Raw genomic sequence first — 15,961 nt, forward strand, 5'->3', positions numbered from 1 at the left:
TTATCAGAAGTAAAAATTGGACGCTCGCCTCCAAATGTTGTGAGAGAGATTCCTTCCCAGATGTATATTTACACAGATATTGTGGAATCACATATGGTGGGGGATGCTATCGCCCCTCTATTACGTATTATAAACATTAATCCTATGGAACATACTTTTGGAAGTGATGGTGTGTAAATTTTCGATTCACCACATTACATCCCAGTGCAGAAACATAATTTCGAACAAATAGAAATTGACTTAAGGGACAGCACTGGTGCACACATCCCATTCTCCTTCGGACTAGTGTGTTTGAAACTTCATTTTAGATGTTGTGGTGAAAAGCTCTGATTATGAATGACCCATATTTTCAATACTACCATCAACAAGCTGGATCTGGTGTGGGTAACATATATTACGGTGCTGCCTATCAAAAAGGACATGGCATTGGAAGTTTTCTTGGAGGACTTTTTCGGTCAGCTTTGCCTCTTATCAAGAAAGGAGCGAAAGCTGTAGGGAAAGAAATGTTAAAAACAGGGGTAAATGTGTTAGGTGATGTTGTAGACAAAACACCCCTAAAACAGTCACTACAATCCAGAATTTCGGATGCCAGATCAAATCTTAAAAGAAAAGCTGAAACAAAGCTAAAGGAAATGATTGGTTCAGGTTATCAGGGGCATAAACATTTCAAAAGGAATCACTCTGCTTCGGGACAGCGAACTGGAAGGACCGCTCAGAGAAAGAAGAGATCCAGTGCCAATACAAACACCAAGAAAAAAACCAAACGCAACCGTAAAAAAATTCAAATAACATCAGATATTTTTGATTAGATATGGCGCTAATTAGGGAGAAATCATGTGAGTGTTTTAAAAGTGAATTGGATATTTTCTCGGTGAAACCTACTCAGACAAGCATCTTAGAACACCACACCATCGGATACAAACCTGTTAGTTCTCTGGCAGATAATGCTCCCACCGAGTTTGTAATACCTGGACATGGTGATGATTATATGGATTTAGCACACACAATGTTGAATATAGATGCCAGAATTGTAAAAGCGAATGGTCAGTTATTGCTACCCACAGATAAAACAATTGGGCCTGTCAATGATTTTCTCAATGCAATGTTCAGCGAAGTACAAATCTACTTAAATAACAAACTCATCTCGTTTCCATCTCACATGCACCCATACAGGTCTTATTTTGAAAAAGCACTGAACTATGACATATCTGCAAAATCATCTCATCTCCAAAGTGCATTGTGGTACAAGGATACAGCAGGCGCTTTTGATAACGTTTCGGAAGACAACAAAGGCTTTACAAAACGTAACCAACTAACAAAACAGAGTAAAACATTTGATATGTTTGGTTACTTGCATTCTGATATTTTCAATCAAGAGAAATTTTTGATCAATGGAGTGGAAATGCGAATAAAACTGATTCCTTCGAAAAACACTTTCTGCTTGATGGGAGTAGATGACAGTGAAGGCAAAGTGGAAATTCTGGATGCTACACTATATGTAAGAAAAGTATCGGTCAGTTCATCCATCAAACTTAGTCACAATCGCATATTGCAAAAACATACAGCAAAATACCCTCTAACAAGAGTACAACTTAAAGCTGTAACTAATCCAAAAGATATTGTTTCAAAAACAATTGACAATGTGATACTTGGACGTCTTCCGAAACGATTAGTTGTGGGGTTTGTTACCAACGATGCATTCAACGGCACTCTGTCTACAAACCCATTCAATTTTCAACATTTCAATTACAACTTCTTTACTTTATAATGTTGATGGAGTCCAAATTCCCGGCAAACCACTTCAACCAGACTTTGAAAACAACAAGTACATAACAGCATATCACACATTATTCTCTGGAACAGGGATACACTATATGGATGAAGGGAACAATATATCGCGTGAGGAATACCCCCAGGGATACGCATTACTTGTTTTCGATATAACACCAGACGCAGCTGCAAGTGCCATATCCCACTGCAGTCTTCAACGGCAAGGGGCTGTTAGCTTGGAAGTCCACTTCAAATCGGCTTTGGAATCTACTGTGACTTGTGTTATCTACTCTGAATTTGACGCTCTCATGGAAATTAATAATCAAAGAGATATTCATCTGGATTAATTGTATAACAAGGTGAGCTGCACAATATTACTATTCAGTGTCCAGCAATGCTGTCGACTTTAAATTTGCTTCACGGGTTAATATCAAATAGAGCCTTTGACAATCATCATGTTGGGGTTTTCGCAGCTAATGAATTACCTGTACATGTGGAACTACCAGCAGCGTTGATTGTAAATACAGACCCCAAAGATAGCCCCGGGAAGCACTGGGTAGCAATTTACATAGACAGTAACTCCCGGGGGGAATTTTTTGATAGTTACGGAAAACCTCCACATGTGCATAACCATTTGCGATTTTTGGAAAGTAACTCTAAATTCTATACGTACAACACTCATCAGATACAAAGTTACGGGTCTGTGTACTGTGGGCATTACTGTTTTCTGTATTTATTCCATAGAGCCTCTGGTAAACCCATGCATAAATTTCAAATTTTATTCCCAGTACCGATAAAAAACGACAATATTATAACAACTTATTTGCTGACTCGTAAATTAAATTTATAATACTCGGTACGTATACTAGAAAATATTGACAGTAAATACTCTTTGAAATTTTATACAAGTTACATATAGTCCTAATAGTATATTAATAATTTTGTAGCATTACAGTTTAAAACAGCTTACTTATAATCTTTATCTTGTTTTGTGTCTTTACAGAACAATGACGCAATATCCAGAGATGGGATCTTTCAATGCTAGATTGTCCTCTTTCAGAAACTGGCAATCAAAAGAATTCCCGTTTGTAGAAGCTCTGTCCGAAGCAGGATTATTTTACATTCAAAAAGAGGATAAAACAGTATGCTTCAAATGTGGTGGAAGATTATACCGATGGAAATACAGAAACAATCCAATACTAGAACATCGTCGATATTTTCCATTTTGCCCCCTGTCTATAAACCTAATTTCAGATCGACAATGCGGTTGATGCTTTAATTAAATTAATTAATATTTGTTATCCAATATTTCCTCAATATGACGTTTATGATATTCTGCTGATTTTTCTCTCATCATTGATCTTTGTAACGCCCCGCCCCCTCCACCTTTTTCGTCCAGCACATGCTTGGTTTGCTACGCGCGCATGCGTCTCAAAAACACACCCACGCATTTCTTAAAATGTATATCTGCACGCTGCGACATGCAGTATCTCGCAGTTCTTAATCATGGAATCCTCTATTTCGATGCCGCTGAAAAAAAGATTTCAACCGTACACTAATTTCAAGGGGGTTCTTCAGAAAGAGAGCGATCAGCATTTACCTGAAGAACAAAAACAAGTAACTAGTCTTATACGCCAGTCGATATTATTTGATCACGTCTACTATTTGAATGCTTCGAAAACAAAGGTTATCTCAATCGGACTTTCCTCTCATCTGGATTTCCAACCTGTGGTCAGGCTACACAGAAGCGGGGCGGCCGGTGTTGAACTACAGTTGCAGGAGTGGCACGCTCTTCAGGAATTGTTTCCAGTAATAGACAATTACATCGCTATTCCAGGTGAGCAGCCTCGTGTTTCCTACCCACTAAGTGAGCAACATGAATTGCTGATAACCACACTGTACAATCGTCGTCAGATCATTATAAGCAAAAAACCAGCTTACGGTTCCCTGGAGATAGTGTTCATCGCAGAAAGTTCGTGGCGGAACTTTATGAAGATATTTGTGTGCATCGAGCATGCGAAAGTTATGTGTGAAACAGTGTCGCCGTATCTGAAATCATATTTTGGAAACTGTGTGGAATCTTGCATTCTCGACCTTCGCGAACAATGTTTCGGTTGCACAGATATTTCCCCTGTCCATGCATGTAATAAGGAGAAGTTTGTGCTTTCCCATCTACATGGATGTACAAAACCTGAGCCTTTGTCTATACAAAACATCGACGGAAAAATACTTTCCAAAGAAGTGTTTCTTTTTTGCGAGAACATGCTTGTGGAAAAAATAGTGAAACATTTTAATTCAGTGGTTGCAGCAGAAAATGGATATGATAGTGACACAATTCCTTATGTGGGTGAGTGAACAAACTTGAAGAATAAAAACTTGTTAAATAACATGCTGATAAACTGGTGACACAATATAAACATTTTACATATGTATGTGTGTGTGTGCGGCTCTTTTGAATTTTGTAAATATTGGTAATAAACAGGGATAAAATATATGTCTTGGCTTTTTTTTTCATTTATCACCCCTTTAAAAATCCTCATGGTTTATATTTTTACTGGTAACAATCGTTAATAACAACATTAATAATTAACTATATAATGAAAAAATGTGTATTGTGGACTTGTCGAAGATAAAGCATGAGAGCTTTTCTTCACACTGGTAAAAATCGGTGTTAATAACAACATTAATAATTAACTATATAATGAAAAAGTGTGTATTGTGGACTTGTCGGAGATAAAGCATGAGAGCTTTTCTTCACACTGGTAAGAATCTGTGTTAATGACAACATTAATAATTAACTATACAATAAAAAAAATGTGTATTGTGGACTTGTCGGAGATAAAGCATGAGAGCTTTTCTGCACAGCGCTGGACACGCAAAGGCAAGTATCTTTATTTTCATTCTATTTCTAACAGTGATTCGCTATTTTTTCTTGTCACTATAAAAAAACTAATTCAATTTTTCTTTTATCACATCTGTCGCCATTTTGCTTGTTTTTGTTTAATTCCTCTTTATGCATTGAGGTTAATCGAAACATAACTTTAGACTTTTACATGGAATTGAAACATAGAATGTTGCCTCCTTTGATTGAATCGAACCTGTGACTCCTCTTTGATCACAAAACAATAGTGACGGCCATCTTGCTTATTTTACCTACTCTTTATGCATTTAAGATAATCGTTACTGCGGCCCCACACGGCAAAACAACAGATTCTAATTTATTCACACTTCTTTTTTTTTTATTTTAAAAACAACATCATTATCAGCCAATTTGACATTGTGAATCGAACCCGGGGACCTTTTCATTACAGCATAAACATCCTATTTCCAATTAGTTCATTTTCTCTTTGTGCACAAAAAGCTAATCGGAACTTTTAAACAAATACAATTGAATATCCACCAACATTGGGAATCGAACCCTCAACCACTTGGTTAAAACATCTCGCGGAATAAAAAACACCCCCCGCACCCCGGTCGCCGCCGCTAAACACAAAACCCGGCCGCCATTTTGATTTTATTGAAATACTATTTATGCACAGATGGACTAATCGGGACCTATAATGGCGGGACAAAACAATTGGTTTCATTTAACTACCTAGAAAATCGAACCCGCGACCTCTTCATTACCAGGCGACAACAATAACCACTAACCCAAGGCCGCCATATTGATTTTATTCAAACACTATATATGCACAGATGGACTAATCGGGGACCTATAATGGCGGGACTAAACAATTGGCCTAATTTAACTACCTAGAGAATCGAACCCGCGACCTCTTCATTGCCAGGTGACAACATTAACCACTAACCCAACTCGATTTTCGAACTCAACTATTTTGTTGCCTTTATTTACACACAGGCTAATCGAGACCATTCAATATTGACATCGTCGCCTTGTAATCAAAGGGTCCCAGGTTCGATACTCGGTGGAGGCACATAGTGGTCCGAATCACCACTTTTCAACTGTAGCTCCAATCCTGATTAGTTTTGCCGTGCATAAAACGGACTTTAAAAAAAACTAACTCAAACTATCAATCAATCAATATTGACTGTACCAGGAATCGAACCCTCGACGCCTCTTGTTTTGCAGAGCAATAACCTTAGCCGCTAAGCTTTCGGGGGTACAGCACCTTCGGCGCCATCTTTAAATCATTTCTTCATGTCTTTTCATCATACGCAATGGTTGCGCGCGCATTTCCTCCACACACACACATACACAAACAAACATATGCACGTGTTAGGTTAGCATACATCAAGAAACAACGTGACAAACCCATTGACCCCCTCCCCCCACCGCTTCCGATGTCTTCAACGTGATCAGACACGTTCTGCTGACTCAACAATAAAACCGCTCGTGGCCCGCTACGACCGGATGTAACATAACACCAGTCGCATCAAATTTTTGCTGACGCGTAGGAACGAAGTGCTGCCTCTCTACTAGTCTGTAGTTCATTTCTGCCCACACCCGACCCGGCATATCGGGAGGGGTCAATCCATATGAAATCATACAACCTTGTTGCTCGACCATTTTTTAAAAAGTTTATTTTTTGAGTGGTGTGAGCCTCATATATTGACAAATTCAGAACCACTCTTATTTTATTTTTACTATCACCGATTTGAAGATGGCGGGCATTTTTTTATCATGGCGCGCGTCATTTTCTCCATTCGTAAGCATCAGCGGCAACTTTTTTTTCTCAGCTCTGGTAAGTCCTACGACAATGAGACAAATTCTGTGATGTTAAGCACATTATAGGCTACAATTATAATTCTGTTTAATTTTCTAAATATTATTCCTTCATAATAAATTTTAAGGTTAAAATTGTGTATTTTAATCGCTCAAAACGACATTTTCGGACATTTTTTTGAGGGGGAAGGCAGTTTGCTTGACACTTGAATTTTTTTGCGCAAGTACCTGTGTTCCAATAGAGTACGTCAAAATTATTTGAAGCTTGAGACTTTAATATTTGTTTTTCTACAGGGTCATAAACATGTACTTTTTGTTAAAATATTCCAAGTTCAGGGTTAAATATCTCTGGTGGGCAGTTGTTTAAAAATCTGAAATTTGTACACAATACAGTACTTCAGGATAAGTAACTTCAGTAAAAATTTTGAGTTTGAGATTTAATTGGTTTAGGAGATACAAAACTCGTGAAAAATTCAACATTTTGCATTAAATATGGCATATCTAATTTCATTTCTTATTAACATTTTGTGTTGAAATTCTGCAAACTGTAATTTGGAATGTCAATGAACAACATTACAATCCTCAAATGGCTCTGCAATAAAGTATATATACGAGGGCGTGCTGAAAAGTAACGCTTCCTATGTTTTTATTTTCTTTGTTACCTTGTAAACGCATTTTGGATTTTGAGCAACCATACATTGCACTTATAAGACTTTCCACCTTCTCCATTGAAGGTTTCAAACTTCTATCGCCAGGGGGTGCCGAACTATTGCGAGGAAAATGGCAGCATGTAACCATGCAATGTTGGTGAAGCGCCTGAAGTAGCGTGCCGTGATCGAGTTTCTAACCACAGAAAATGTGCTACAAATTGACATTCATCTGAGACTGAGGGCACTTTATGGGGATGAATGTGTAGACATCAGTACTGTGCGATCTTGAGTTTATCATGCTCTTAAAGAAAACCCACAGCTGAAAAAATCTCAGCTATGTGAGAGAATGGAGTGAAAGGCCAGGAACTAGAACTGATGGAGGTCATCGGAATCTTGTTCAGCTGGGGTTTTCTTTAAGAGCATGATAAACTCAAGATCGCACAGTACTGATGTGTACACATTCATCCCCATAATATTCCCTCAGTCTCAGATGAATGTCAATTTGTAGCACATTTTCTGCGATTAGAAACTCGATCACGGCACGCTACTTCAGGCGCTTCACCAACATTGCATGGTTACATGCTGCCATTTTCCTCGCAATAGTTCGGCACCCCCTGGCGATAGAAGTTTGAAACCATCAATGGAGAAGGTGGAAAGTCTTATAAGTGCAATGTATGGTTGCTCAAAATCCAAAATGCGTTTACAAGGTAACAAAGAAAATAAAAACATAGGAAGCGTTACTTTTCAGCACGCCCTCGTATATATACTTTATTGCAGAGCCATTCGAGGATTGTAATGTTGTTCATTGACATTCCAAATTACAGTTTGCAGAATTTCAACACAAAATGTTAATAAGAAATGAAATTAGATATGCCATATTTAATGCAAAATGTTGAATTTTTCACGAGTTTTGTATCTCCTAAACCAATTAAATCTCAAACTCAAAATTTTTACTGAAGTTACTTATCCTGAAGTACTGTATTGTGTACAAATTTCAGATTTTTAAACAACTGCCCACCAGAGATATTTAACCCTGAACTTGGAATATTTTAACAAAAAGTACATGTTTATGACCCTGTAGAAAAACAAATATTAAAGTCTCAAGCTTCAAATAATTTTGACGTACTCTATTGGTACACAGGTACTTGCGCAAAAAAATTCAAGTGTCAAGGAAACTGCCTTCCCCCTCAAAAAAATGTCCGAAAATGTCATTTTGAGCGATTAAAATACACAATTTTAACCTTAAAATTTATTATGAAGGAATAATATTTAGAAAATTAAACAGAATTATAATTGTAGCCTATAATGTGCTTAACATCACAGAATTTGTCTCATTGTCGTAGGACTTACCAGAGCTGAGAAAAAAAGTTGCCGCTGATGCTTACGAATGGAGAAAATGACGCGCGCCATGATAAAAAAATGCCCGCCATCTTCAAATCGGTTATAGTAAAAATAAAATAAGAGTGGTTCTGAACTGTCAATATATGAGGCTCACACCACTCAAAAAATAAACTTTTTTAAAAATGGTCGAGCAACCAGGTTGTATGTTTTCATATGGATTGACCCGGAGTGACTGTGGTGGCATGCATTTAAGCATTGTAAGCAATACTTACCGATAAAATATATCCCGCACATAATCCTACAGCGCGAAATTTTACATATTCAAATGTTAATCGGCGTGATTGAATACTTGATTGCTTGACCCACAACGTGTATTAGCGGAACCTTTGGAAAGGCATAGCGGGCCCCTGGGGTGCCACGAACTCAGAGGTGGCTTCTGCCTATTGGCGCAATCGCACAACCTAAATAAATCTGTAATGTTATTAATATTATTATAATTATTCGTTGAATGACGTCTCCTTCAAACTGCCGGCCTACTTAACGGAGTGGTTTGCACAGCGCGCTACGACATCAGGTGTCCCAGATTCGAATCCCGGCCTGGGCATGGGTGTTCTTTGTCACTGTCCTTTCATCCATTTCATCAAATCATCACTCAACCTCATCTTCGCGATTAGCCAAAAATGGCAGAAAAGGGAAGTAAAGTCAAACAAATTAATCAATCAGTGAATCTCCTTCAAAACATCAAATTATTCCACGCCACTTCACCCTCCATCTGCTCCCATGCTTCACCAGTGTTTATGTTTGCAGCCACTTTTTTAAAGTTCTTCATAGTTGTATTTCATGCATGAAAATCGTTTAACAGGGTTTGGTATCATTTAGTGAAAATGCAGTTTTGTGCACACCCAGAGGTTGACCTCCAGCCGCCACTGCGCGGACTATAGGTTAAGAATTGCTGCACTATTTATATCTCACAAATAAAAAAAATCGAAGTAGACAGTGTTTGCCCTGTCTCTAGTCACGCTTCGGGCGGAACTCGTTCGAGCACGGTGCAGAAGTTGATCAAGAGCCAGACCCACGCCGAAAACAAGTGCATCGCGTGCATGGTCGTTAATTAAAAAGTTTGTGCCTTCCTTTACAAGTGACAAAAGTTGTAATTACACTAACGGTCTGTTCATTTCCCTTGCCTTTACTACCGGCCGCATGTCGGTTTCAGATTGCGGGACCGACTCTCTCTCTCTCTCGGCCCGCCGGAGAAGCAATTGAATTAGCATGCGATGCTGGAATTCCGCACAATCCCCGTAACTTGCCAGCGTCTAATTACGGCGGATGCTTCGTTAATTCGGTGGGCTATGAAGTTAAGGTGAGCGCCGTTTCAAAAGCCTCGGCCCTCAGCGAAGAGATGGCCGTGAATGATGAGTTGCGCCTCCGATGGTGGCCGTCATTGTCTTCCATCTGCCCGAATTCCTTCCCGCGTCGTGGAAAACGAAGGATTAAGGCCCGGTTGGATCTTGCATCCTATCATAGCAGATAATTTTCCGGAAAAAGAAAATAGCTGAGGCAAAATGTCCAGTGCATCGTCGGAAAGTTTGTTTCATCAAAGTTGGCGCGATGTATTCTCGCAAGCCATAGCGAGCGTCTTCTTGTCAACCATTTTTGAGTCCTCTCACATCCAGTTTCGGTAATCGTTGGTATGCAGAAAAAGCGTATATCCATTTTCAGATAATTACATGACAAGCAGAAGCATCTATTTGCACAATGAACCACTGCGTTTAACTCTCCCGTCATCCAATGTTTAATCGCGTTTGTTTGCCTAGCAGGCCCGCAATCGCGGCCGCTCCATCCTGTCATATGCATTTCGATGACGTCAGTGAAACTCTCATATTGGGAGGGCCAAGACGATGACCAGAATGATAATTCGGAGTACATAAAAGTTGTCTTCTAAGAAATATTTCAATAACGTTTGTATTTATTTGTTTGATTTATATGTAGTGTATGTATGTGCATATGCATACAACAAGCTCAATATGAAAATTTGCAATAGCTAAGAATACTTAAGTTTCTTAAATGTTGTTATGTACCAAACAATGCCAGATCATTAGCTTCTAATCTCTGTATGAAAATGATTATCCCACAGTATGATATCCCTTACTGCGACTATACAATTTACACTTTGCGGCCAGTATTGGTTTTAGAAATTAAATCTTTACTCGTTACATATAAAAATTCCTTACTCTTACGCCGCTTCCACACTTACATCCGTGTCACGTAGAACAGACAAGCAGAAATATATATATAAGAAAATTATTCTTCGGCAGCACTTATTCACTTGAGATATGCCCTTCTTGAGAAACTTCATTGCATCATTTCGAGGCTTACTTGCAAAGTGAGAGTGAAATTTGTGGGGAGACGGGAGCAACGAATTTTTCATTTTGGGCTTCCCCTCCTCAGTGTGACGTCACTGCGCGAATATCACAGAAAGATATCCATTGTACTGCTCTGCCTGTTTTGTCTTGCAGTTACAGACAAATGTCGCTCTTGTTCGGTCACTGTGATCTTGGAACTTTCAGTGCTGAAGCCTCCCGCTTCGCACATTTTGGTTCGCTGAGCCTTACTTGTTTGTTACAAAGCCCTGTCACATCAAAGAACAGCGTTGTCCTGCACTTTGACCAGTCAGTCAGATTACAACCTCACTTGTGCAAAGGAACAGTTGCATTGCTGCCAGCGTTTTGGCAACAATTTGCAGCCTTTTGGGGAGAATAAATGATCCTAACGTTCAGGAAAAATCACTGATGTATTGTAATAACGATTTACTTTACGTAGTACAGCAAACGGCAAATTGTCCATGTTTACTCACGAATGATCAGTCCCTGATTCAACTCAAGTACAATTTAATCCCATACCCTAAAAGAAAAATGGGGAAGGAAAAGTAATGAAAATAGGGATGGACAATATGTCTACAGTTATCTGCGGCTGATTGTACATACAGGCGTTCGCAGCGTCAAACATTTTGCGGTCCCACCTATTATTAAGGTCGTTCACAAGAACTAAGTTTGTTAAAAAGAGATTGTAAATTCATATTTTCTGTTTCCGACGGCCCAGAAAAATATTATTGCATCACTATTTAGGAAGTACCTAATGAAATGAAAATATCTTAATTGTTTTCCAAAACCTTTTCAGATACCACTCGAACAGTCGTCTGTCGCACCACTCGCGAGATATTCTTAATTTTTGAGTGTGAATGCACTTGAGTGACCATGCAATAAAATTCTTACATCATTTCCAACAACAATACCTGATCGTTTTAATTAATCTAAATTGTAATTCAATGTTTAGCTTTGTTCTGAATTTGAAACTGGTCGGATGTTTATGGCGAGTGTTTCTGTTCCAGGGCGTTTCTGGATCCAGACCGGAAGGAGCCTTTGGACCATTTCTTCTCCCTATTCTTCGCTCGGCTGCTGACCACTGGACTCTGCCCAGGGGCCAAACAGTCCGTCTGGCTTCGGGACATCCCCGAGATGGCCGTCAAGCAGGCCCCGTCGATGTTCGAAGACCTTCTTCCCGCTGCCCACTGGGTACCCCTGCCGAGGGACATTCAGGTGAGGATGAGGATTTTCTCTAACCTTACGTTAAGTTCTCCAATAAGTCTTATTATATGGCTGCTGTAAGAACGAAGTCAATGTAAACAAATGCACTTGGCTTGTGAGAAATTTTGTTGGTTGTTCCAATGGCAGCTGCGTAGGAATATAGTGCGTGTGATAGAGAGCCATACCACTCACTGTAGCTGCTATATTGAAGTTGTGGGAGCTTATATTATGAGCTGTACAACTACAATTATACATAGGAAATGAACTAGTTCTCGGAAGTCACGTGGTGTTGTGTACATTAAATTCCTTCTTGTAGTAGATGTACAATAGCACAGCGGAGAGGCAGATTAGCGAGAGTATCGAATTACTGAGATGCATAAAATACTTTAGTTTAATTACGTATTTGTAAAATTTAATGTTGCAAGTTTACAGTGTTTTTTTTTCTTTTAAAAGATACTCATAAGAAAATAATGTATGATAATGGTAAAAAGATTCACTATCAGTACGAACGGTAGTGTCCTGTTGACACATGAACACTAGATCCAGAGATGCACTGATTGTTCTGAATCGTGGATTTATTATTTATTTATTTTACTTCGCTTTTTGACATTTTTGGCTAATCCCGGAGATTAGAATGGATGGTGAAAATATGAAATGGATGAAAGGGGAACCACGAAAGAACAGCACACAACACGAGCTCCACGGATAATTATATCCGTGAATCAGATGCCATAACCTCTATAGTCTGCAAATTTCAGTCCAGGGTGTGCTACGTGGAAGGGAGTTAACATTTGGGTTAACACCCAGACTGAATGGTGGAAGAATCCGGACAAAATATACTAAAATATACTGGTCCGGAATGGACAATTAGAACTGTAATTGGTTCGTGTTATAGAAATGACAGTATAGTCCAGGCTTGAGAAAATAAGCTTGTACTTGTGGAGGCCAGCGGGTCTTCTGTACGGTGCGAGCTTCCCGTCTTCACATTAAGCCCCAAGGTCAACAAACAACAGAGTAGTGCGGAGCTGCTTGCGTCGGGAGGCAAAAAATACCTCGGGAAAGGACGCCCTGCTTTTCACGGAACCATCTCCTGTTCCTTTTGCCATGATTACAGTGCCACATTGCAATCACGAATCATATGACGAGAGGTTTCCCACTGCAGGGAGCGACCGACGAAGCCTTCTACCTAGGTCTCTCCATCGTTTCTGCCTCTCCTGTAATGCTACAGTACCGCTGTTCGCTCTGTAGTCCACACGTTCATACGAGAACACGTTTCCACAAATACCACGCGGCCTGATATAGTCACTCGAGTGTGGAGAAAGGTTGAAAACAGTAGTATGTAATCCAATGACTGTAGAATATGAAACATAATGCAGTACGACAGAAATTCTCCTCCTGTGTCGTTGTTTTCTAACATGTCTCCATTAGCATCTTTTCACGAATTTTTGAATACTGCTCCCCTATCTGGATCATGACTTCAAAAACTAACCTTTCCAGGATTGGTTCTGTCTTCAGCTTTTTCCTCACCATTGCTCGCCATTGGATACCTTCCCTGATACACCTTCATAAAACAGATATCATACGCAGCCACCACACACTCGTCACGAACTAGCAGACATGAAATTTTTGCATTAAATCATCACTGGTAAAGTTAAAACCGATCTTTTAATCAACTAATCTAGTCTGCGAGTACACATACGGCTAGCCCGCAACGTAAAGCTCATTCACAATCTCACTACAAGGCGCTTCCTTCTACAGCGGTCTCTTTTCTGTAAGATTCCTCGCTTATTTAATAACCTGCATCCAAATATCGATACATTCTTGCTTGATCACAATTTCCGACTATCATTCCTACAACTTCTAAATTTTTTGCAGTGTCGTCTTGTATTGTTTTATTTTGCTGCTGTTATTGTTTCAGTATAACATGGTCATTCGGTACTGTATCTGAAACGTTTATTATTATTATTATTATTTTTATTATTATTTATTTGAAGTAGGGTTACACTTAAGCTTACAGTTTACTTTACATTGATTCTGTAACTATAGAAATAGCTTTCTGCCGCACATGAATTAATGTACATTTATGCTAATCTATCTTCTATTTTATTTTTTATATATATAATAATGGATGTATAGTGTGGGGGTGTGTATGTTTGTTTGTTCCGGGATAACTCTCGAACTCCTGGAGCAATTTCAACCAAACCTGATACACGTATCACTTGCAATCTAGAAATAATATTTTGGGGGTAAGACACCCTTGGCACCCCTAAGGGTGGGGTGGGAAGGAGTGACATGTAAAAATAATCCAAAACGACCGATATTAAGTTCCGCACAAACAGACATCCGTGAGACTATGCAATCCCGCACAACGATATTGTTTCTCTGGTTGTCTAACATTCAGGCTGTGTTGCGAAAACGACCGATGTTAGTGTGGAATCCTTAGTTTTCGTGACACTCCTAATGCGGTTCAACTTCAAGTTCATCACCTGTCGGCATGGGGATTTAGAGGGGGGTGAAAAATGAAATGCCACAAATGAGCTAGATTAGTGTCGAATCCATAGTTTTCGGAGTCTCTAAGTTAATTGGTGACATTCACGATGAAATAAAATTAGTTACATTTTACACTATAGTTAGAATTCATTATTTTCCTGGCTAATATAAGATTGGGATAAATAAATACCCGGGCAACGCCGGGTAATCAGTGGTTTATAAATATACATATGGAATATTAAAAATTTATATAATTAAAAAGCGTAAGAAATAAAAGGAAATAAAACAGTTTTTCAAGTACCTTATGTGAGGAGCTAATGAAGCTTCGAAGGTAATTAATAAATTATTCAAGTTCTATGAACAGCAATATAATTACCGGGTAATAAAATCCACGCTTGATCCGAGAACCAGACTCGGGACACTTGGTTTACTAGCTTGGTATGTTACCCACTACATCCATCACGGGAAATTTTCCTAGGGTGTCCGTTAGAGTCCGTACTCCAATTATTTCAGAAGACATCCAGTTGCGTGACCGTTTACATCCCAGAATTATAGCCGAGACGCCTTTTGAAACTTGACAAATGGCTGTTTCAGTGGAGTTTAATTCCGCCAATTTCCCCGCGGACCTTCTACGCCTTGTTGATGGCGGCAAATAAATTGGCGGGGCGAGTTCGGCTGCACAGGCTGGGGTCACCCAAAGGTTCCAAAGCAGGAGAGAGAGATAAGCCTGCATGCCAACCGTCCTGATAAATACTCTCCCACCTTTAATGCAATTTGGGCGGCGGGTGGATTCGTTTTCGATATTAATGAGGCTTCGGGGGTGCTTGGGACTGGGAAGGAGAAGTTTTCGCTCCCTCGGGTTAATGGATGGGGCCCGGGAAGCTTGTTCGCGAGTGTTGCCAAGTAAACGCAGCGGTGTTCCTCTTCTTCTGGGGTCTCCTTTATCGCACAACGAGAGAACAACTTCGTATTCTGACGTCAGATGTGAAATGCCTAAGTTGTTAGGTTTAGGTCTGTTAGATTATGTACTCTTAGCATAAATACACTGAAAATGTATCTAACAAGCCTAACCTAACAACTTAGGCATTAACCTAACCAGGGGTGCCCATCCCCCCCAAAGCCAATGGCGCATCCCCCAAAAAATCATGTCATGAACCCCCCCCCCCAATCATATAATTCGCTCCCCCAAACCATATCGCAATCCGCACGATTTAATTACGATAACAAGGAGACCACCCCTAAAATCGTTCATTATGATCGAGAATATAGCTTATCTTGTAATCCAGCTATAGTTTAAACACTTCACATTCACCTCATTAAAGCACCGAACACGCATCCTAGCAAACTTATGATTCCGAGCGAAGCGAGCAGCAAAATTTTTACATCCATTTTTTTGCAGGCTTTGAAGAATATTAATTTAATAGGATGTCAATACTTTCTTA

The 15,961-nt window shown here is 39.4% G+C and overlaps 1 protein-coding gene across 1 annotated transcript in view; it reads left to right on the forward strand.

The window, feature by feature from the left end:
• Positions 1–15,961, forward strand: part of in (inturned planar cell polarity protein) — a 211,232-nt gene that overhangs the window by 132,696 nt on the left and 62,575 nt on the right. Inside the window, exon 9 of the mRNA XM_083119708.1 lies at positions 11,834–12,041. Coding sequence (XP_082975834.1) covers positions 11,834–12,041 — 208 coding nt within the window. The remainder of the gene's footprint in view (positions 1–11,833; positions 12,042–15,961) is intronic.

This window comes from Lepisma saccharinum, chromosome 3 (assembly GCF_977018435.1).
Source record: "Lepisma saccharinum chromosome 3, izLepSacc3.1, whole genome shotgun sequence".
Lineage (NCBI taxonomy): Eukaryota > Metazoa > Arthropoda > Insecta > Zygentoma > Lepismatidae > Lepisma > Lepisma saccharinum.